The following is a 21,207-nucleotide window of genomic DNA, read 5'->3' as shown; positions in this document are numbered from 1 at the left end:
ATACCCAGGGCCAGGACAGACTCGGCAAACCTTCTATATCACTTAATTCTGCCCAGCGAAAATCAGTGACCCTGAGGCACTGCCAGATTCTAAAGTGCCTTTGGGATCATCAGAGACCGGCTATAAATAATGCAAAATCTTGATCTGGATGTCAGTATATGAAATCTTATCAAATCCATTGACAAATCGGTGCTATACTGGAAATGGCTATTCCTTTGGGTGAAGGACCTCACTTCCCAGTTGCTGGGAACGAAAGAGAATTTACATATTGCTGTAAGAAGGGAGAGACGGCAGTTGTTGGTAGACATGTGGATAAGGGGCCCAAGAATAATTCCGTCTGGATTAAAGGTCCCAGGGAAGTGACAGAGTGCCATTGCTGTACCAAGAGGTGAATGTAATTTGCGTGTTGAGTGCAGTAATTAAGAACAAACGACTCTTGACTCCACAAATTAAACCATCCTGTTTTCTTTGCCTGTGAAAATGTTGCCTCTGTAAGTCACTAACAACCTTCTGCCGACAGTTAGGACTGTCTATCTTGGACCAGTGCGGGGAGTCTAAGATGAAAGAGATGTGAACCTTGCCCTCAGCTCACAAGAGAGAGACACATAAGAGCTTTTTTAAATTTTTTATTACTTTTTTAGAGATGGTACCTCACTATGTTGCCCAGACTGGTCTTGAACTTGTGAGCTCAAGCCATCCTCCTGCCTCAGCCTCCCAAAGTGCTGGGATTATAGGCATAAGCCACCATGCCTGGCTAAAAGAGACCTTTTTTTGAGGTCACTGAATCTGAGAATCTGGAATCTCTGACCCTGGCCTCCAGAGCAACATATGTGGGCATAGACACGCACACGTCCCTCTAAAGCTTATTCATAATGACCCGCAGACCCAAGAAACCCTGACCTTTAACGATAGTTAAAATGGCTGCTTACACCAGATATAAAAGGAACAAGTGTTCACAGGGGAGCTAACCTTTGACCTGGGTCTTGAAAGCCTTCCTCTGTGTAGAGGGCATTCCAAGCAGAGAAAACAGAATCAGCAAAAGCCCATGGATTAAACTGTCTGCAATTCATTGCACCCCAAGGAAGTGGGGAGTGGTCCAGTATGCCCTGGAAAGGTCCAGGTTGGGTAGCATGCAAATGGTAATTGGTGATTGAGTGGTAGCCACCTCGTTCCTCTGCATCAGGAGCATTTGAGTCTGCCTCTTCACTCACACAAGGCTTTACCTTTTTCCCTTGTAGCAAAGGTGGGTGGTTAAAATGTGTGTGACCAGCCTGGCCAACATGGTGATACTCCGTCTCTACTAAATATACAAAAATTAGCCACGCGTGGTGGTGTGCACCTGTAATCCCAGCTACTCGGGAGGCTGAGGCAGGAGAATCACTTGAACCTGGGAGGCAGAGGTTGCAGTGAGCCGAGATCATGCCACTTTAGCCTCGACAACAAGAGTGAAACTCCATCTCAAAAAATAAAAAAAAAAAAGTATGTGTGAGACTTTCCTGCCCCATTGTACTGGTAGTAAATGCACAGACCTGTCCTTGACATCAGCAAGTCAAAAGGAAAAGCCAAGTTTGTTTTAGTAGGCTCTTTCCAGAACCGCCGCACAGGTTTAGGGAGCAGTGCTTATTGTGTGTGTTTCTTGGAGTTTAATTTGGGCCAGGCTATAAATGAGAATTGCATCTCTTCATCCACCTGGACTTACCACCTGATACCATTTAGGACACCGCAAATGTCTACTTGCTGATCATGGTATGGAACAGGAGCGTCCAATCCTTTGGCTTCCCTGGGCCACATTGGAAGAAGAACTGTCTTGGGCCACACATAAAATACACTAACACTAATGATAGCTGATTAGAGCTAAAAAACAAATGAACAAAAAAAACCAATGTTTTAAGAAAGTTTATGAATTTGTATTAGGCTGCATACCAAGCTGCCCTGGGCTGCATGCGGCCCGCAAGCCAGACAAGCTTGGTATAGAAAGTACCATACAAGGAAAGCTAAATATTGACAGTCAAGCACAAAACAACTCAGAAAAATACAACTTAGATTTGAGTTGAGTAGGTAAACCCGTGCTTAGGGACAAGCTTAATTCCTCTGTTTGGTCTGTAAGGTGTGTGATGGGTATGTGTGTATGTGGAAGAGGGTTACTAACTGGATGAGAAATATTGCAGTTGCAAGTGACAAGCTGAACTCAAGCAATTAAAAAGGGATGGAAATTGACTCAATAACTGAAATGTAAACTGGTTGGCTTCAGGCACAGCTGGATTCAGGGCCTCTCATGATGTCATGAGGACTCAGTTGCTTTCTCAAATCTGCTTCTCAGGCGTTTTCTTATAGAGGCACGAGATTAGTAATCCCAGTGAAAAGAAAGCACCCCTATTTTAAAAATCTAGCAAAAGTTGGCCGGGCACGGTGGCTCACACCTGTAATCCCAGCACTTTGGGAGGCTGAGGCGGGCAGATCACGAGGTCAGGAGATCGAGACCATCCTGGCTAACATGGTGAAACCCTGTTTCTACTAAAAAATACAAAAAAATTAGCCAGGCGTGGTGGCAGGTGCCTGTAGTCCCAGCTACTCGGGAGGTTGAGGCAGGAGCATGGCGTGAGCCTGGGAGGCGGAGCTTGCAGTGAGCCTAGATCGTGCCACTGCACTCCAGCCTGTGTGACAGAGTGAGACTCCATCTCAAAAAATAATAAAATAAAAAATCTAGCAAAAGTTAGGATTGCATCTAACTAATCTGCCTTGGGTCATGTACAAATTCCAGGAATCGCTTAGCTTTTCATAAATAAACTATAAGAACTGAAGGTGTAATAGGAGTGATTCCCCAGAGGAAAACTGGGATGCTGTTGCCAGAAGAAGTGGCATGGGTACCAGACAAAAAATATCTTACCTTTAATGATCTAAACCATCTGGAATGTTCCCAACAGGAGGTGCTGTCCCTGTCCTTGGAGGTAATTGCGTTCTGCAGACATTTGCAGGATTTCTACAGTGTGCTCAGGGCCATGCTAGATATTTTCAGATCTTTCTGTTCATTCAACCAATAGTGAATTGAGTGTTGCCAGGCACTGCATATGAACAAGACACAGTCAAAGACCTTAGAAACTCAGACTACTGTAGTACATGCTGTGACAGGGATGATCCTAGGGAGGCCGTGGGAACATCCTGCAGGTCATCCAGTCAACCCAAATGGTCAGGGAAGGCTTCCCAGCAGGAACATCTCAACTAAGGTGTGAAAGATCATGAGGAACTTGCCAGAAAAAAATTATACAGACTGTTCCAAACGGAGGAAACTGTGTGCACAAAGTCCCAGAAGCAAAGATGGTGGTGGTTTCATGGAACTGAAACAAGACCTGCATGATCCTGCAGTGTAGAATATGAAAGGACACTGATAAACATTTGGATTGTACACTTAAAATGGGTGAATGGGGTGGGGGGTGAATTATAGCTCCCTAAAGCTGCTTCAGAAAACAAAAACGTGAGGCGGCAGCACTAGGGCCAGATGGCAGAGGAGTTCATAAGTCATCCCTCAGAGGCAGAACTTCATCCCGATGGTGGCAGCAGGAAGCCTTTGTAGGGACTGGTGTGGAGGGATTTGCTGCTGGGCAGGGAATGGAATGGAGGGGCAGAAGTGGGTAAGGAGAGCACTGGAGTGAGTGAGATGGTAGTGCGGTCAGAGGAGAAGGCACGGCATTGAAGTCATGTCCATGATTAGCTCCTGCTTTCTCACACTCACTGTGTTGCTTTGCAGAAGACAGTTTTCCTCTTTGGGCCTCAGTCTGCCCATCAGTCACAAGGGGATCATATGGTGCAGCTACTTTGGAAAAGTCTGACAGGTCCTCAAAAGTTTAAATGTAAAGTTTCCATGTGACCCAGCAGTTCCCCTCCTAAATAGATATATACCCAAGAGAAGTGAAAACATATTGGCCGGGTGCGGTGGCTCATGCCTGTAATTCCAGCACTTTGGGAGGCCGAGGCGGGCAGATCGCAAGGTCAGGAGTTCGAGACCAGCCTGACCAACATGGTGAAACCCCGTCTGTACTTAAAATAGAAAAATTAGCCAGGCGTGATGGTGCGCGCCTGTAATCCCAGCTACTTGGGAGGCTGAGGCAGGAGAATCGCCTGAACCCAGGAGATGGAAGTTGCAGTGAGCTAGGATCGTGCCATTGCACTCCAGCCTAGGCAACAGGGCGAGACTTCATCTCAAAAATAAAAAAGAAAAGAAAACATCCAGGTCAGGTGCGTTGGCTCACGCCTGTAATTCCAGCACTTTGGGAGACCGAGGCAGGTGGATTGAGCGTCCTGTAGTCCCAGCTACTCAGGAGGCTGAGGCAGGAGAATTGCTTGAACCTGGGAGCCAGAGGTTGCAGTGAGCCGAGATTGCACCACTGCACTCCAGCCTGGGCTACCAACTGGACAACAGAGCGAGACTCTGTCTCAAAAAAATAAAAAAGAAAGAAAGAAAAACGAAAAAGAAAACTTGTCTACACAAATACTTATACATGAATATTCATAGAGCATTATTCATAGTAGCCACAAGGGGAAACAACCCAAATGTCTATCAGCTAACAGATGGATAAATGAAATGTGGTATATCCATACAATGGCATATTATTCAGCAATAAAAAGAATGAAGTACTGACTAGGTGCAGTTGCTCACACCAGTAATCCCTGCACTTTAGGAGGCTGAGGTGGGAGGATTGATTGAGGCCAGGAGTTCAAGACCAGCCTGGCAACATAACAAGACCCTGTCTCTACAAAAAATAGTTATCTGGGCACGGTGGCGTATGCCTGTAATCCCAGCTACTCAGGAGCCTGAGGCGGGAGGGTGGTTGCTTGAGCCCAGAAGTTGAAGATTACAGTGAGCCATGTCTGCACCACTGCACTCCAGCCTGGGCAACAGATTGAGACCCTGTCTCTAAAACAGTAAAATAGGCTAGGCACAATGTCTCATGCCTGCATCCCAAGTACTTTGGGAGGCTGAGGCAGGAGGATCACTTGAGTCCAGGAGTTGGAGACCAGCTTAGGCAACATAGTGAGGCTTCATCTCTACAAGAAAATGAAAAACAGATCAGCCAGGCATGGCAGCACATGCCTGTGGTCCCAGCTACTGGAGAGGCTGAGGTGGAAGGATTGTTCGAGCCCAGGCGGTCAAGGCTACAGTGAGCCATCATTCCACCACTGCACTCCAGCCTGGAAGACAGAGCGAGACCCTGTCTTGAAACAATAAATAGATAATAATAGGCTGGGTGCGGTGGCTCACGCCTGTAATCCCAGCATTTTTGGAGGCCGAGACAGGCGGATCATGAGGTCAGGAGATCGAGACCATCCTGGCTAACACAGTGAAACCCCGTCTCTACTAAAAATACAAAAATTAGCCGGGCGTGGTGGCGGGCGCCTGTAGTCCCAGCTGCTCAGGAGGCTGAGGCAGGAGAATGGCATGAACCCAGGAGGCGGAGCTTGCAGTGAGTGGAGATCGTGCCACTGCACTCCAGCCTGGGCGACAGAGCAAGACTCCATCTCAAAAAATAATAATAATAAAATAAATAATAATAAAGTATTACTATTTCACCAGTTTTGTTGTTGTTGTTGTTTGTTTTTTGGTTTTTTTTTGAGACAATCTTGCTCTGTCACCCAGGCTGGCATACAGTGGCATGATCTTGGCTCACTGCAACCTCTGTCTCCCGGGTTCAAGCAATTCTCGTGCCTCAGCCTCCCGAGTAGCTGGGATTACAGACATGCACCACTGCGTCTGGCTAAGTTTTGGATTTTTAGTAGAGAAGGGGTTTCACCATGTTGGCCAGGCTGGTCTCGAACTCCTGACTTTAGGTGATTCATCTGCCTCGGCCTCCCAAAGTGCTGGGACTACAGGCGTGAGCCACTGCCCCTGGCCCAGAATTTTTTTTTTTTTTTTTTTGAGTCGGAGTCTCGCTCTGCTGCCCAGGCTGGAGTGCAGTGGCCGGATCTCAGCTCACTGCAAGCTCCGCCTCCCGGGTTCACGCCATTCTCCTGCCTCAGCCTCCGGAGTAGCTGGGACTACAGGCGCCCGCCACCTCGCCCGACTAGTTTTTTGTATTTTTTAGTAGAGACGGGGTTTCACCGTGTTAGCCAGGATGGTCTCGATCTCCTGACCTCGTGATCCGCCCATCTCGGCCTCCCAAAGTGCTGGGATTATAGGCTTGAGCCACCGCGCCCGGCCTGGCCCAGAATTTTTTAATGTATTTCCCAAAATCACTTTTTTTTGGGAGGGGAGGGAGCAGTGGAGTTGGATATTTTAAAAGTAAATCACAAGTATGTCATTTCACACATAAGTAGTAGGTATCATAACATACGGAATTTTTTACACATAACCCACAAGGCCATTATTTCACCCAATACAAACATGCTTATACTTTAATATGTCCTAAGACCCAATCTGTGTTCGTATTTCCCTAATTGTCTTAAAATGTCTTTTCCACAGTGGATTTGTTTGACTGAGGCTCCCAACGAGGCCCCCACATGGCATTTGGTTGCTATCTCTCTTAAATCTCTTTTTTTTTTTTTTTTTTTTTGAGACAGAGTCTCGCTCTGTCGCCCAGGCTGGAGTGCAGTGGCGCGATCTCGGCTCACTGCAAGCTCCGCCTCCCGGGTTCACGCCATTCTCCTGCCTCAGCCTCCCGAGTAGCTGGGACTACAGGCGCCCACAACCGCGCCCGGCTAATTTTTTGTATTTTTAGTAGAGACGGGGTTTCACCGTGGTCTCGATCTCCTGACCTTGTGATTCGCCCGCCTCGGCCTCCCAAAGTGCTGGGATTACAGGCGTGAGCCACCGCGCCCGGCTTAAATCTCTTATATAACAGTTTACCCTCCCTCCCTTTTTTCCCAAGACATTCATTTGTCAAAGAAACCATGTTGTTTGTTGTCTCTGTAGAGTTCTGTGAATCTCTGAAAATGTTATCTGAATGGAAAATTAAATCTTCAGATTGTTTTTCACTTTAAGGAAAGATTAAGGGGAATGAATTTGTGATAGATGCATAGAAAATTAAGCAAATGAGGCCGGGCGCGGTGGCTCACGCCTGTAATCCCAGCACTTTGGGAGGCCAAGGTGGGTGGATAACCTGAGATCGGGAGTTCAAGACCAGCCTGACCAACATGGAGAAACCCCGTCTCTACTAAAAAAAAAAAAATACAAAATTAGCTAGGCATGGTGGCGCATGCCTGTAATCCCAGCTACTCGGGAGGCTGAGGCAGGAGAATCGCTTAAACCCGGGAGGCGGAGGTTGCGGTGAGCCGAGATCGCGCCATTGCACTCCAGCCTGGGCAAAAGAGGGAAACTCCGTCTCAAAAAAAAAAAAAAAGAAAAAAGAAAATTAAGCAAATGAAAAACCAAGCAGTGGGCCGGGCGCGGTGGCTCAAGCCTGTAATCCCAGCACTTTGGGAGGCCGAGACGGGCGGATCACGAGGTCGGGAGATCGAGACCATCCTGGCTAACACGGTGAAACCCCGTCTCTACTAAAAAAATACAAAAAACTAGCCGGGCGAGGTGGCGGGCGCCTGTAGTCCCAGCTACTCGGGAGGCTGAGGCAGGAGAATGGCGTGAACCCGGGAGGCGGAGCTTGCAGTGAGCTGAGATCCGGCCACTGCACTCCAGCCTGGGCGACAGAGCGAGACTCTGTCTCAAAAAAAAAAAAAAAAAAAAAAAGAAAAACCAAGCAGTACTTACTGCAGGAGAAACAGAATGTCTGGGGAAGGAATTATTATACTTACAGTACACTTCTTGAATCAGCTTGAATAATTGTTTCACAGTTCTAGTATTGTAAATGCAGAATAATGATATCAAAAAACTACAGAAAAATGTGGAAAGCAATAGAAGAGCTACATTTTCATATTATCTTCATAGTAGTCAATAGATTAACCCCCCAAACTGAAAATAATTAACATTAGCAGCATAAATCTGATGTGAAAATAGGATAAATACCAGAAGAAATAACCAGAAGTACCAGAAAGAGTTGAAAATAATTACTTCCAGCAAGTGGGAATTGAGAGTGAAAGGGAATGGGGTAAGGATCTGCTGATTTTAAAGTGGCATCAGATTTCACCAAAAAAAATAACTCTTGGCTGTGGATGGTGGCTCACACCTGTAATCCCAGCACTTCGGGAGGCCAAGGCAGGCAGATCACTTGAGGTCAGGAGTTCAAGACCAGCCTGGCCAACATGGTGAAACCCCGTCTCTACTAAAAATACAAAAATTAGCCAGGTGTGGTGGTGTGCGCCTGTAATCCCGGTTACTGGGTGGCTGAGGCAGGAAAATGGCTTGAACTCAGGAGGCGGAGGTTACAGTGAGCTGAGATCGTGCCACTGCACTCTAGCCTGGGTGAAAGAGAGAGACTCTGTCTCAAAAAACAAACAAAAAACCTCTTTAAAAAGATCAGGTTTGTTTAGTTGGTGTTGGTGGAAGCTAAAATCTGAGAATGGATAGGTTAAGACTCCAGGAACTCTTCAGGCTGCATTTGGCCAGTTTAGTAAAAGAGTATAACTCCCCTTGCCCTCAGAGTTCAGGACAGTGGGCAGAGCACAGAGAAGGTTCGCCAGCCTGCACTGTCTCCCACCTGTTCTCCCTTTTGTTTATTTGCTCATGCCTGCCAGAGCAACCAGCCTGAACGAAAATGCCAGGCAACTGTCCTGGGCTCTGTCTAATCAGGAGATTTCATCATCGCCAGCCCCATCTTCTTTGCCTCTTCCTTCCCTCTCTTTCCTTGGGGAGTCACAACTTTCAGCTCTGTTGGTTTGAAGTCAACAGAGATCCAAACTGGAGGGCCTATTTTCATGGACTCAATTAACTCCTAACATAGTAGGGGCTGCCTGGAAGGCCTGGGGTTTCCATCGCCCCCACTTTCCTCTCTCAGGTTCTTCCAGAGGGGCAGGAGGGTGTCATTACTATTAAGAGCACTGGTTCTGGCTGGGGTGTAGTAACTCATGCCCGTAATCCTAGCGCTTTGGGAGGGCGAGGCAGGCTGATCACCTGAGGCCAAGAGTTTGAGACCAGCCTGGCCAACATGGCGAAACCCTGCCTCTACTAAAAATACAAAAGCAAGACTCTGTCTCCAAACACAGAGCACTAGTTCTAAAGTCAGGCCTCTCCCTTCGTTGCTGCACGACCTTTACCAAGTTATTGAACTTCTCTGAGCTTCAGCTTGCCAGCTGTATAATGAAAAGCATAACACCTAGGGTTGTCATGAGGACTTAAAAAGAATAATGGTGTGTAGCATAGTTTTTGGCAGACCAAGTGCTTGGTAAACAGGAGATATTGACCACCCCTTGTATACTTGGAGTCATCTTCCACTTATCCCCGCCGTCCCAGAGTCTCCAGAAGGATGCTGGGAGCTCCATCTGGAGCTGAGATACTCCCCATCCACACCTGCGTCTCGTGTTCCCCACTTAAACATTCACCTCCACCCCAGCCAGTCTCCTCTTTCCATAGGATCAGCTTTCGCCTTGCCTCTAGCCAAAGAGATCCTAATCTCTCTTGCCTTTGTTTGGAATCTCAGAACCCCTGCCAGTTGGTAGTTTAGAAACGCGATGGGATTGGGGCCCCTGGTTCTAAAGAGGGCAGCCAGGAAGCAGCCAGATGGCCCTGTATGGACTGGAAGGTCAGGCACTCACACACCTGCCCTCGTCAGGAGAAACTGAGGAAAGGAACCGGGCCAGCTCCGAGCCTGTGGAGGGAATCTCAACATCTCCAAAGGAGGCTCCCAGCGAGTTCACAAGGGGAAGTGAGAGGAAGGATCCAGACTCCTCAGCTTCTGTAGGGGGCCCTAGCACTGCCTTCTGGCCAATACTGCTCACAGGGGAAAAGATACAGGTCCCCCAGAGGAAGTCAGGATGCTGTCAGGAAGGGACATGATTATTGCACAACCCTCCAAAATGTCAATTAGCTATATGTAGAATCAGGATCCAGTTAACTTCCTACAAGATTGTAACAACTGGATAAATCTAACAAGATAAACAACAAACAAATGTAGAATCTTGCATTAAGCGTCAATAAACCAGTTGTACATGAAGAGATGGGAACACCTTACTACTAGATCAGTTGGGTAACATGATGTGGCGGCTAGAAACATTAATTCAGTGTGAGGCCGTATGAATGGAGGAGAATCCTGGAAAGGAGAGGTGAAGGTTCACCTTTACTCCCAACGAGATTCATTTCCAAGAGTCTGACTTTAAGGGGGGCGTTGTTGAGCTGGTAAGAAGCAAACAGCGACGAGATCCCACATGGTGAGAACCCAGAATGCTGTCCTGCAAGGAACAGCTGAAAAAGAGTGTTTATTCTGGAGAAAGAAGACTCTAGAGAAACGAGAGATGCCTTTACAATTCTGAAGGGTTTGTCCAACAAGGAAAACAGAGCTGGTCAGGTCATGTGGTGAAATGGGTAAGGCCTGCACTCTCTCCCAGAGTCAAACAGCTGAATGCAGGCCCCACCATTTACCAGCCATTAGGGATGGGATATTCTTCAAACCGCAACATGTCAGACACGACTGGGGGCTGAGTATTGCTTTTCTGTGAGAGCTAGAGGTAGGAAGCCTTTGGGAGGGAGATGTCAGCTCAGCCCTAGGAAGAATTTTTTCTTTTTATTTTTTAAGTTAAATTTAATATTTTATTTGATACAGGGTCTCTTTTTGTCACCCAGGCTGGAGTGCAGTGGTGCGACCTTGGCTCACTGCAACCTCTGGCTCCTGGACTGAAGTGATCCTCCCACGTAACCCTCCTGAGTAGCCGGGACCCAGGTGTGCACCACCACACTTGGCTAATTTTTTTTTTTTTTTGGTAGAGATGGGGTTTTGCCATGTTGCCCAGGCTGGTCTCGAACTCCTGGGTTCAAGCAGTCCTCCAGCCTTGGCCTCCCAAAGTGCTGGGAATATAGGCATGAGCCATTACACAGGCCAAATTTTCTTCTTTCTCTCTCTCTCTCTCTTTTTCCCTCCCTCCCTCCCTCTCTCTCTCTCTCTCTTTCTTTTCTTTTCTTTTTTTTTTTTTTTTTGTGACAGAGTCTCGCTGTATTGCCCAGGCTGGAGTGCAGTGGTCATTGCACTCCAGTGACACAGCTTGTGGTCAATGGACAGAGTGGTCAGTGTGCTCCAGTGACACTCCAGTGGCCATAGCTTACTGCAACCTTGACCTCTTGGGCTCAAATGATTCTCCTGCCTCAGCCTCTGGAGTAGGTAGGACTACAGGAATGTACCACAATGCCCAGCTAGTTTATTATTATTATTATTTAAAATTTTAAAAAGTCTCACCATCTTGCCCATGCTGGTCTTGAACTCCTGGGCTCAAAATGGTCCTCCTGTGTAGGCTTCCCAAAGTGCTCGGATTACAGGTGTGAGCCACTGCACCCAGTCCTGTCTCATTTTTGATAACCACATATATTTCCTGTGTGGATTTCCCTTAAAGAATTGAGCTTAATAGTGGGTGTTTAGTATATCAAGAGGTGTTCAAAGAAAGACCAGGAACATTTCGACAGTGTTTACCAGCCCCATATGCAGACCCATAGATTTTACTACCATGCCTCGGCTAGGCAATTATCTGGTAGGTGCACTAGTTCACGTGCACAATGATGTGTTAAGCATTATCCCTGCTCCATTATTCCTGCTAGCAAAAGGCTAGAAACAACCTGTGTCCAATCACAGGGGACAGGATGAAGAACAATAACTAGCTGACCATATGCTGGAATTCTGAACAGTGGATACAAGAAATGAGATAAATCTATAGATATTTACATGAAAAATGTGCCAGAATATATCGTAAAGTGAAAAAGGCAAATTACAGAAATGTGTACGGTGGCCGGGCACGGTTTGTCACCCCTGTAATCCCAACACTTGGGGGGGCTGAGGTGGGCTGATCACCTGAGGTCAGAAGTTCGAGACCATCCTGGCCAACATGGTGAAACCCTGTCTCTACTAAAAATATAAAAATTAGCCCTGCATGCCTATTATCCCAGTTACTAGGGGAGGCTGAGGCAGGAGAATCACTTGAACCTTGGAGGTGGAGGTTGCAGTGAGCCGAGATCACCACGCCACTGCACTCCAGCCTGGGCGACAGAGCAAGACTCTTGTCTCAAAAAAAAAAAAAAAGTGTACAGTATGACGTCATTTCTATTTAAGATATACATGTAATTGTGCATTGAAAATAATCTGAAGGATACATACCAAGCTGTAGGTAGGATTTACCTAAAAGGGTATAGGGATACAAAGAGGAAGTGAGCTCCCCGTCCCATGAGGTATGCAAGCAGAGGCTAGCTGCCCCGTTTTCAGGGATGCTGCAGAAGGCATTTCCACATTCCTCAGAGATGACCTCGGTTCCACTCAGCCCTGAGAATCCCTGAGCGAGAGGAAGTCAGGGTTGGGAGAAGAGTCCACCCCTAAGGGGAAAGAGTTAAGCAGGGCTGCGCTCCTGTGGGCGGGCTCGCGATCTGCAGCGCCGGGCTCTGTTAGCCGAGCCTGAGCATCTCGGAGGATGCGGCGCTGCGAGCGGCTGCAGGGACGCGCGCAAGGTGAACGCGGGGGCTGCGGCGCGCAGGTGAGGAGCTGGCCCAGGGAGGGGGCGATGGCGGGGTCCCGGCGGGGAGCGTGGCCTGCTGCCCCCGTCGCGGGCGCAGGCGACAAGGCCTGCACGGCGCCCACCCCCATCCAGCACACTGCGGGAAGGCGCGGAGCCAGGGAGAGCGGAGACGGAGGAGGAGAAGGAGGAGGAGGAGAGGTAACCCGAGATGGACCAGCTCCGAGGCTGCCCTGCAGCGGCCTCGCCCTGCCCCCAGGCCGGCCTCTCCCCAGTCCCTGCGACAGAGAGATCCGCCACCCCCACAGCCTCTCCAGCAGTGGGAGCCCAGGACTGGGCAAGCCCCGGCCTTGTCCGCAGGTGCCCACATCTCTTGGGTTGGCGGTGGTAGGCAGATGGCATGTTTATCTTTGGAGGCCCCATTCAGCCCTCCAAAGGCAAAGCGTTTTGGACCTCATGTGGAAGATGAGCCTCCGAGGGTTTCACAACCCCGATTGTGTCCACTCAGCTGTGTGACCTTGGGGGAGTTGCTCACCCTCTCTGAACCCCCGTTTCTTCTCCTTGTGAAATGGCTAGTCCCACACCTTGTATTGGGAGGGCGGAATGACATGTTGCTAAGCTTAGCACAGGAGCCTAACTGGGGAAGAACTAAACACAGGGGCACTGTTTTTAGCCAGTACCTGTGTTAGGGGCCTCTAAGCACACCCCTACTCTCAACCTTGGAGCTAAGCCCTGTCTCTGGGCCCCCAGCACCTATCCTAGACCAGGAGCAGCCCACGAGGCTCCGTGAATGTTTGAGAAATGAACTAACAAGGCTTTAAGACAGAGTCTAAACTCAAGTTTGGAGGATGGGACTCAGAGGTCTTTGAACCCCTTGAAATTGTCCACAACTTTTGGTGAGCCAGGATCGTTTCGCTGGGAGAGCATCAGGGATTTTCAGTGGCTTCTTAAGGTGTCTGTGAGCCACCACGGGTTAAGAGCCTGGAAGCTTTGGGGACAGCTGCTCCCCAGAGAGGAAAAGAGCAGGGCCTCTGCCCCCAAACACACCGAGGCCTCAGCTCTCGCACCCTCCATGCACCCTCTCCTGGTGGTGCCTCCCTGGCCCACCGACAGGCTCTCGGGAACAGGAACTTTTAGGGGATATCCACCTGGGGCCAGGTATATACTGGAGGCTGCAGGTTTGAAATAAGAGATTATTATAGAATCAGACCAGGGTGACAAGTGCCCAGGAAGGTGAGGGAAGGAAGGCGGGAAGAGGAATGTCTAAGCTGAAACAAGTCACCATCCTATCTTACCTGGGTGTTTACAATGGCGTCTCTCTCCCCGTCTTTTTTTTTTTTTTTTTTTTTTTTTGAGCTGGAGTCTCGCTCTGTCGCCCAGGTTGGAATGCAGTGGTGCAATCTTGGCTCACTGCAACCTCCATCTCCTGGCTTTCAAGTGATTCTCCTGCCTCAGCCTTCTACGCAGCTGGGATTACAGGCACACACCACCATGCCTGGCTAATTTTTGTATTTTTAGTAGTGATGGGATTTCACCATGTTGGATAGCCTGGTCTCGAACTTCTGACCTCAAGTGATCCGCCCACCTAGGCCACCCAAAGTGCTGGGATTCCAGGTGTGAGCCACAGCACCTGGCCTCTCTCCGTTTTTTAAAACACGAATAAGGCTTTGTCATCCCCATGCTTTCCATCCCCACTAGCTGCCTATGACATGTGGAATAAAATTCAGGTGCCACGTCGTGGCCTACAAGACACCTGTGACCTCACCTCCGCCTTCCTGATTTTCATTTCCTGTGCTCCAGCAGCACTTGTGTTCTTTTTTTTTTTTTAGACAGAGTCTGACTCTGTCGCCCAGGCTGGAGTGTGATGGTATAATCTCAGCTCACTGCAACCTCTGCCTCCCGGGTTCAAGTGATTCTCCTGCCTCAGCCTCCCAAGTAGCTGGGATTACAGACACCCGCCACCATGCTTGGCTAATTTTTGTATTTTTAGTACAGATGGGGTTTTGCCATGTTGGCCAGGCTGGTCTCAAACTCCTAGCCTCAAACAATGTACCAGCCTCAGCCTCCCAAAGTGCTGGGATTACAGGCCTGAGTCATTGTGCCCAGCCCACACTCCTATTATTTCTTGAACTCACCCAGCTCATTCCTGCCTCAGAGCCTCTGTACTTGCTGTTCCCTCTGCTAAATGCCTTTTCCCCAAATCTTCAAAGAGCTGACTCTTTCTTATTCAGCATTTAGCTTAAGTGTCACCTCAGAGAGGACATTCTGGTAACCCCTGTGTAAATGGCCTCTCATCCATCTCTTAGCCCTCTTTTATTTTCTTCATAGCTCATCTTATTTAAAAGTATGTATCATCGTCTCTCCCCTAGAATGCCGTTTGCGAGGGCAGTCTCATCAGTGTTTTTCACTGCTTTATCATCAGGGCCTGGCACATAGTGTGTGTGCAAATTATTTGTTGAAATAGTTAAGGGGAATGGAGAGACAGAAAGCTTTCTGGACAGAGGGAAAAGTGAAAGGGTTCTAATGCATTTCAAGCGTCAGGTATGAACCTCGCCCATATGTGTTTGGTTATTTAAGTCTTATAAGAGCCGCCTCAAGTTAGACAGGCTTATTATCCCCCATTTTACTGATGGGGAAACTACGATGCAGAGAAGTCAAATGACTCCCCCAGGAAATGAAGATGTTGGGATTCAAACTCAGGCCCCTCCCCAAAGGCAGGTGCATATTCCTCTCCCTCTCCACCTCTCTCATTTTTGAAGTGGGCTTTAGGAATAACATTTCAGGCTGGGCGCAGTGGCTCATGCCTGTAATCCCAGCACTTTAGGGGGCCAAGAGGGGCAGATCACTTGAGGTCAGGAGTTTAAGACTAGCCTGGCCAACATGGTGAAACCCTATCTCTTAAAAATATAAAAATTAGCCAGGTGTGGTGGCATATGTCTGTAACCCCAGCTACTCAGGAGGCTGAGGCAGGAGAATCACTTGAACCCGGGAGGCGGAGGTTGCAGCAGTGAGCCAAGATCATGCCACTGTACTCCAGCCTGAGCAACAGAGTGAGACTATGTCTCAAAAAAAAAAAAAAAAAAAGAACAGGATTTCAGCAAGTGAAGGAGAAGGGAGAGAGCATTTCCGCAGAAGCAAAGGCATGGGAGTCACACAGTCCAGTGGATGTTGGAGGACAGATGAACAGCCTGTGGTGGCCAGGGTCTTGGAAGGCCAGGAGAGGAGCTTATGTTCTTTCCTGAGGGAAATGGGGAGCCACTGAAGGTTTTAAAGCAGGCAAGTGCCACATCCCGCAGTTTTAAAAGCAGAGAAGCTGCTGCCTTGCATTGTTTTTCTTTCCTGCCAGCCCCTTGAGGAAGGCATGGGGGCCCTCAGCCCTCACATGTCATTCCCCCTGTTTTTTTTTTTTTTAGGCTCATCCAGTGAGGACTGGAAGGTGGGGGCTTTAGGCCCAGGCATCGGAGTAGACCATGGCCTCCAGCCCATGGGGCTGTGTATGTGGCTTTCTGCTGTTGTTGCTGCTGCCACTCCTGGGGACTGGCCCTGCCCTGGGGAGGGGCTTTCCCAGGCCACTTGAAAACTCCAAAACCCCTATGATTCCTGGAGCCCACCCTAACGGCTCTTTGGGCTCAGAGCCCCACTCCTTTGACATCTTCCTGGACAACCCCAGAGCTGAGAGTCATAGGAACTCTGATGTCCGCCACGCCCCTGCTGACGAGATGCCTGAGAAGCCTGTAGCCTCTCCCCTTGGCCCAGCCCTGTATGGGCCCAAAGCAGCCCAAGGGGCTCAGAGAGAACGACCCCCAGTAACTGATGACCTCCAGATGGCTCGAGGACAAAGCTCCCACGGCTGGACAGGACCTCTGGATTCACAAGAGCTTCTGGAGCAAGAAGCAGTGGCTCCGCACCCAGTGGGCCACCCTCATCTCACTTTCATCCCTACAACTCCCAGACTTCAACTCAGGGTAGCCACAGTTCCTCCCTCCCTGCAGCATGGAGGCCAACAGGGACAGCAGCCACCTAGAGATGAGGGTCTGAAGGCCAAAACCAAGAGCAGGGTCCCACCCACTTCTCCCTCAGACTACCAGGGCCCACCCCACACCCTTGTTCCCCACTCAGGTACTGTCAAGAGGCCAGTCCTGGAAGGACAGGGTGGGTCTGAGGAACACTTCCAGGAGGCAGCTCAAGGCCCCCTCTTCACCCAGCAGGATCCAGCAGCCTCTGATGTTGGCTCAGTTCCCCCAGTTGAGGTGGTGTACTCTCAGGAGCCAGGGGCCCAGCCAGACTTGGCATTGGCCAGAAGCCTTCCTCCTGCTGAGGAGCTGCCGGTTGAGACCCCCAAGAGGGCTGGAGCTGAGGTGTCCTGGGAAGTCAGCTCCTCAAGTCCGCTGCCCAAGCAGGTTGACCTCCCTGACGCTAAGGATTCACCAGGACCCCAGCCCATGGATCCGCCTGCCTCAGAGGCTCCTGACGGGCCGTCCAAGCCAGGTTGGTGTCAGTGAGCGTGTTGAGTGATGTTCCGGGGCAGCTGGATGCCTCAATTCTGTTTGATCCTGGGTCCCTCTACGTCTCATTTTCCTCTCTGTGGCAAATGAAGGTGATTGTGACTCAATCCTGAGGGATTAGGAGCACCATAGGAGGGTCAGGTAACTACTGCTTAGTTATAGTCAGATGACTACTTTGTCATTTCAGAGATAGCAGCAATGAATGGAGCAGACCCCATCTCCCCCCAGCGGGTGAGAGGAGCCGTGGAGGCCCCAGGCACCCCCAAGCCCCTCATCCCTGGTCCCTCAGACCCTGGCCCAGCTGCAAACCGAACAGAGAGCCCCATGGGGGCCCTGCAGCCAGGTGAGGGCATGGCTGGGGTGTGGGGAGAGGGAGTGCTCTGTCTAGTAACTGAGAACCTCTGTTGGGGGTGTGTGAGGGGTGGAGGGCAGGGAATGAATGGAGACAATCACCTGCTTAAAGGAGTTGCCCAGGGCCTCCTTCAAACAGCCTAGGATAATAAATTCATACTCACTGGGAAATCTGGGAGAAGTCATTTGCCCTTTTGGGGCTAGAATGTTCTAATATGTAACATGGATATGTTTTAGAACAACAACAAAAAAAAAATACAAAAATTAGCTGGGTGTGGTTGTGCATGCCTGTAGTCCCAGCGATTCTGGAGGTTGAGGTGGGAAATCCCTTGACCTGGAGGTCAAGGCTGCAGTGAGCCCTTATTGCACCACTGCACACCAGCCTGGATGACAGAGTGAGAACCTGTCTCAAAAAAAAAAAGGGAAGGAAGGAAGGAAGGAAGGAAGGAAGGAAGGAAGGAAGGAAGGAAGGAAGGAAGGAAGGAAGGAAGGAAGGAAGGAGAAATTTCAATGCGAAGGGAGGGAGGGAGGGAGGGAGGGAGGGAGGGAGGAAGGAAGGAAGGAAGGAAGGAAGGAAGGAAGGAAGGAAGGAAGGAAGGAAGGAAGGAAGGAAGGAAGGAAGGAAGAAATTTCAATGCCCAAGCCACGTTCCAAGAAATTCTTATTCCTTGGCCTCCAGACGATTCTATTATGCAGCCCATGTGTTGAACTGCTGGGGTACTACCTCCCTGATAGTACCCTGAAATAAAAACGATAGGGGACATCCATTTAGCACTTACTGGGTGTTGGGCACCATGCTAAACATTCCGTCTTCTTCACAACCCAATGAGGCAGGTGCTGTTATCTCCATTTTGCAGATTTGCTTGGAAAAGTTAAATGACTTGCTAACCACACTAGAGGGTGATAGAAAATCAAAAGCACTTTTCAAAAGGCGATTTTAATATTGTTATCATTGCAGATGACGCCGAGGAGTGGCCGGGGCGCCCCCAAAGCCATCCCCCAGCACCCCCAGTCCAGGCCCCCTCGACGTCACGCCGGGGCCTCATTCGAGTCACCACACAGCGAGCCCTGGGCCAGCCTCCCCCTCCGGAGCCCTCAGCCAGCTCCATGGCTTCAGCCCCAGCCTCCAGCCCCCCAGCCAATGCCACTGCACCCCCGCTACGCTGGGGCCCCCTGCGGCGGGTCCTGAGCTTCTCCTGGGAGCTGCACGTCTACGGGGTGGGGGTGCTCTTTCTGCTGCCCGCGTTGTTGGCGCTGGCTGCGCTGGCAGCCGCCCCAGCAGGGCCCCGGCTGGCATTGGTGGCCGCGGTGCTGGTGCTCGTGGCTTCAGGGCTGCGATCCGCCTACATGCTTACCGACCCTTATGGCTCGCAGGCGCGGCTGGGCGTTCGCGGGGGCTTGGTGCTCTACAACCTGCCCTTCCCCTTGCTGCTCACGGCGCTGGCGGCCCTGACTCTGCTCGGCCTGGGCGCGGGGCTGCCGCCACCGCTGCAAAACCCACTCCTGCTGGGAGCAGTGGCGTTGGTGCATGGTGTGGGGTTGCTCGCGACAGACCTGCTGTCCACATGGTCTGTGCTCAACCTCCTTATGCAAGGCTTGTCGTGCGTCTGGGGCGCGGCCGTGGCTCTAGGCACGCTCTGCCTGTGCCGTCGCCGCCTGCTGGACGGCCCACGGGGCTGGGATGCCAGTCCGGGCCCTCGGCTGTTGGCCGTGGCTGGCGCGCTGGGGCTGCTGGCCAGCGGCTTGCAGCTGGCGGCTGCGCTCTGGCTGTACCCGGGCCCAGGTCGCGTGGGCCGCTTCTCGTGGGCCTGGTGGGGTGTCCACTTCTGGCTGCGCCTCCTGGAGCTGACATGGGCGCTCGCCCTGGCGCTGGCCGCGGTGGCTGCCGCGAGACCCAGGCCGCCCACGGAGCACGCTTGCTGGGCTAAGCTGATGCGGCTGGCGTGCCCGGCGCCGTCGGGCAAGAGCGAGGTGCCGGAGCGACCCAATAACTGCTATGCGCGGCCCAGCAGCGTTGGTGCAGGCAGCTTGGACATCAGCAAGAGCCTCATCCGCAACCCGGCGGAGAATGGGCAGCTGGCCACGCCCAGTTCAGGCGCCTGGGGCTCGGCTGCGTCGCTGGGTCGCGGACCCCAGGGTGGCCCAGGACTGTCCCGCAACGGTGTGGGACCGGCGCCATCGCTGAGCGAGCTGGATCTGCGGCCGCCATCGCCCATCAACCTGAGCCGTAGCATCGACGCCGCGCTCTTCCGCGAGCACCTGGTGCGAGACAGTGTGTTCAAGCGCTGCGGCCTCCGCGGCGTGGCCTCCCCGCCGCCTGGAGGCGCTGTGCGGCCGCGTCGGGGCAGCCATCCCAAAGCCGAGCTCGACGACGCTGGCTCCTCGCTCCTCCGCGGCCGCTGCAGGTCGCTCAGCGACGTGCGCGTGCGCGGGCCGGTCCCACAACACGTAGTGGAAGAGCCCGACGGGGCAGCCGCGGTGGCTTCTGGCAGCTCCCTGGACAGCTTCTCCAGGGGCTCACTCAAGATCAGTTGGAACCCCTGGCGCCACGGGCTGTCATCAGTGGACAGTCTGCCCCTAGATGAGTTGCCCAGCACAGTACAGCTACTGCCTGCCCCGACCCCAGCCCCTGACTCTACCGCTGCTCGGCCGGGGAACGGCCAGGGAGAGGTCCAGCCGCGCAGCAAGCCTGGGGAATCCCGCAGCGCCTCCAGTGATACCATCGAGCTTTGAGGAGCGGTCCTGACGCAGGGCTAGGACCCTGGCCGATGCCCACATGGCATGGCCGACTGGGACAGCCGAGACTTTAAAAAATGGGTATCCTGGCCGGGCGCGGTGGCTCACGCCTGTAATCCCAGCACTTTGGGAGGCCAAGGTGGACGGATCACGAGGTCACGAGTTCGAGCCCAGCCTCTTAGTCTCGAACATAGTGAAACCCTCGTCTCTACTAAAAATACAAAAAAATAGCCAGGTGGCACACGCCTGTAGTCCCAGCTACTCGGGAGGCTGAGGCGGGAGAACTGCTTGAACGGGAAGACGGAGGTTGCAGTAAGCCGAGACCACGCCATTGCACTCCAGCCTGGGTGACAGAGTGAGACTCCGTCTCAAAAAAAAAAAAAAAAAAAAAAAAGACATCCCCAGGCCTCCACCTGACGACAGCCCCCGGGGGACAGCCAGGTTTGAACTCACCCCACCCCCATGCCCTGTTTTTTGCTTTTAATATTTCTGGTTTTCAGCCGGTATTTTGCACAGAGGCCGTGTCTTATGCGGAATACAGGGTGGGTATGCATGGATTTGGGCATGAAGAACAGGGAGCAGGTGCCCCAGACTCCCCATCATGGAGTGATGAGCCTCGCTTGTCTAGACTGTCCTCTTTGTGCCAAAGAAATAAACCCTTAGGACTTGGCTCATGCTTCCCACTGGCCATGCCAGGATCCTGTATTCATAGAAGGAAGGAGAGACTGGAGGCCCTGCCTCCCAGTCATTCTAAGTCCTGTGTATTGGACAGAGGGGAGGACTTTGAGGAAAGGTTGCTTGAGGCTTGGAGGCCCTGGTCATAATGGCGACCACACTTATTGAACATCTCTTGTGTACTGTCCAGGTCTTCACATTTATGACCTAATTCTCATGTTAAGTCTGAGTGGAAAGCATTATGAAGCCCATTTGAGGAAAGAGAAGAGTGAAGTTCAGAGGCAAAAGTCATCTGTCCAGGGTCCTTTGCCAAATGACAGCTGGCATGGAACCATCCTAAGGCTGGTTCCTCTACCCTCCTTCTCCTAACAGCACTTCAGGGGCAACCTTCTCCTCTATCTTTTCTCCACTCACC

General features: G+C 51.1%; 1 protein-coding gene across 7 annotated transcripts; it reads left to right on the top strand.

Annotated features, from left to right (window-relative positions):
* Positions 1–12,142: 12,142 nt before the first annotated feature.
* LOC105477679 (proline rich transmembrane protein 3) lies at positions 12,143–20,787 on the top strand. 7 transcript variants are annotated; one of them, XM_011734313.3, is made up of 5 exons: positions 12,147–12,546; positions 15,939–16,490; positions 16,734–17,013; positions 17,218–17,373; positions 18,340–20,670. In XM_011734313.3, the coding sequence occupies exons 2-5, from the start codon at positions 15,996–15,998 to the stop codon at positions 20,112–20,114; spliced, it is 2,706 nt and encodes a 901-aa protein (XP_011732615.2). In that variant the 5' UTR covers positions 12,147–12,546; positions 15,939–15,995; the 3' UTR covers positions 20,115–20,670. The 7 variants fall into 7 exon arrangements, with proteins under 7 accessions (XP_070948284.1, XP_011732615.2, XP_070948283.1 ...); XM_071092182.1 differs by having other exon boundaries at positions 16,731–17,013; XM_071092183.1 differs by lacking the exon at positions 15,939–16,490 and having other exon boundaries at positions 12,143–12,546.
* Positions 20,788–21,207: the final 420 nt, after the last annotated feature.

The sequence above is a fragment of the Macaca nemestrina genome, chromosome 2 (genome assembly GCF_043159975.1).
Source record: "Macaca nemestrina isolate mMacNem1 chromosome 2, mMacNem.hap1, whole genome shotgun sequence".
Lineage (NCBI taxonomy): Eukaryota > Metazoa > Chordata > Mammalia > Primates > Cercopithecidae > Macaca > Macaca nemestrina.
The sequence above is the reverse complement of the archived record's forward strand: the minus strand, read 5'-3'. Positions and strand labels throughout refer to the sequence as shown.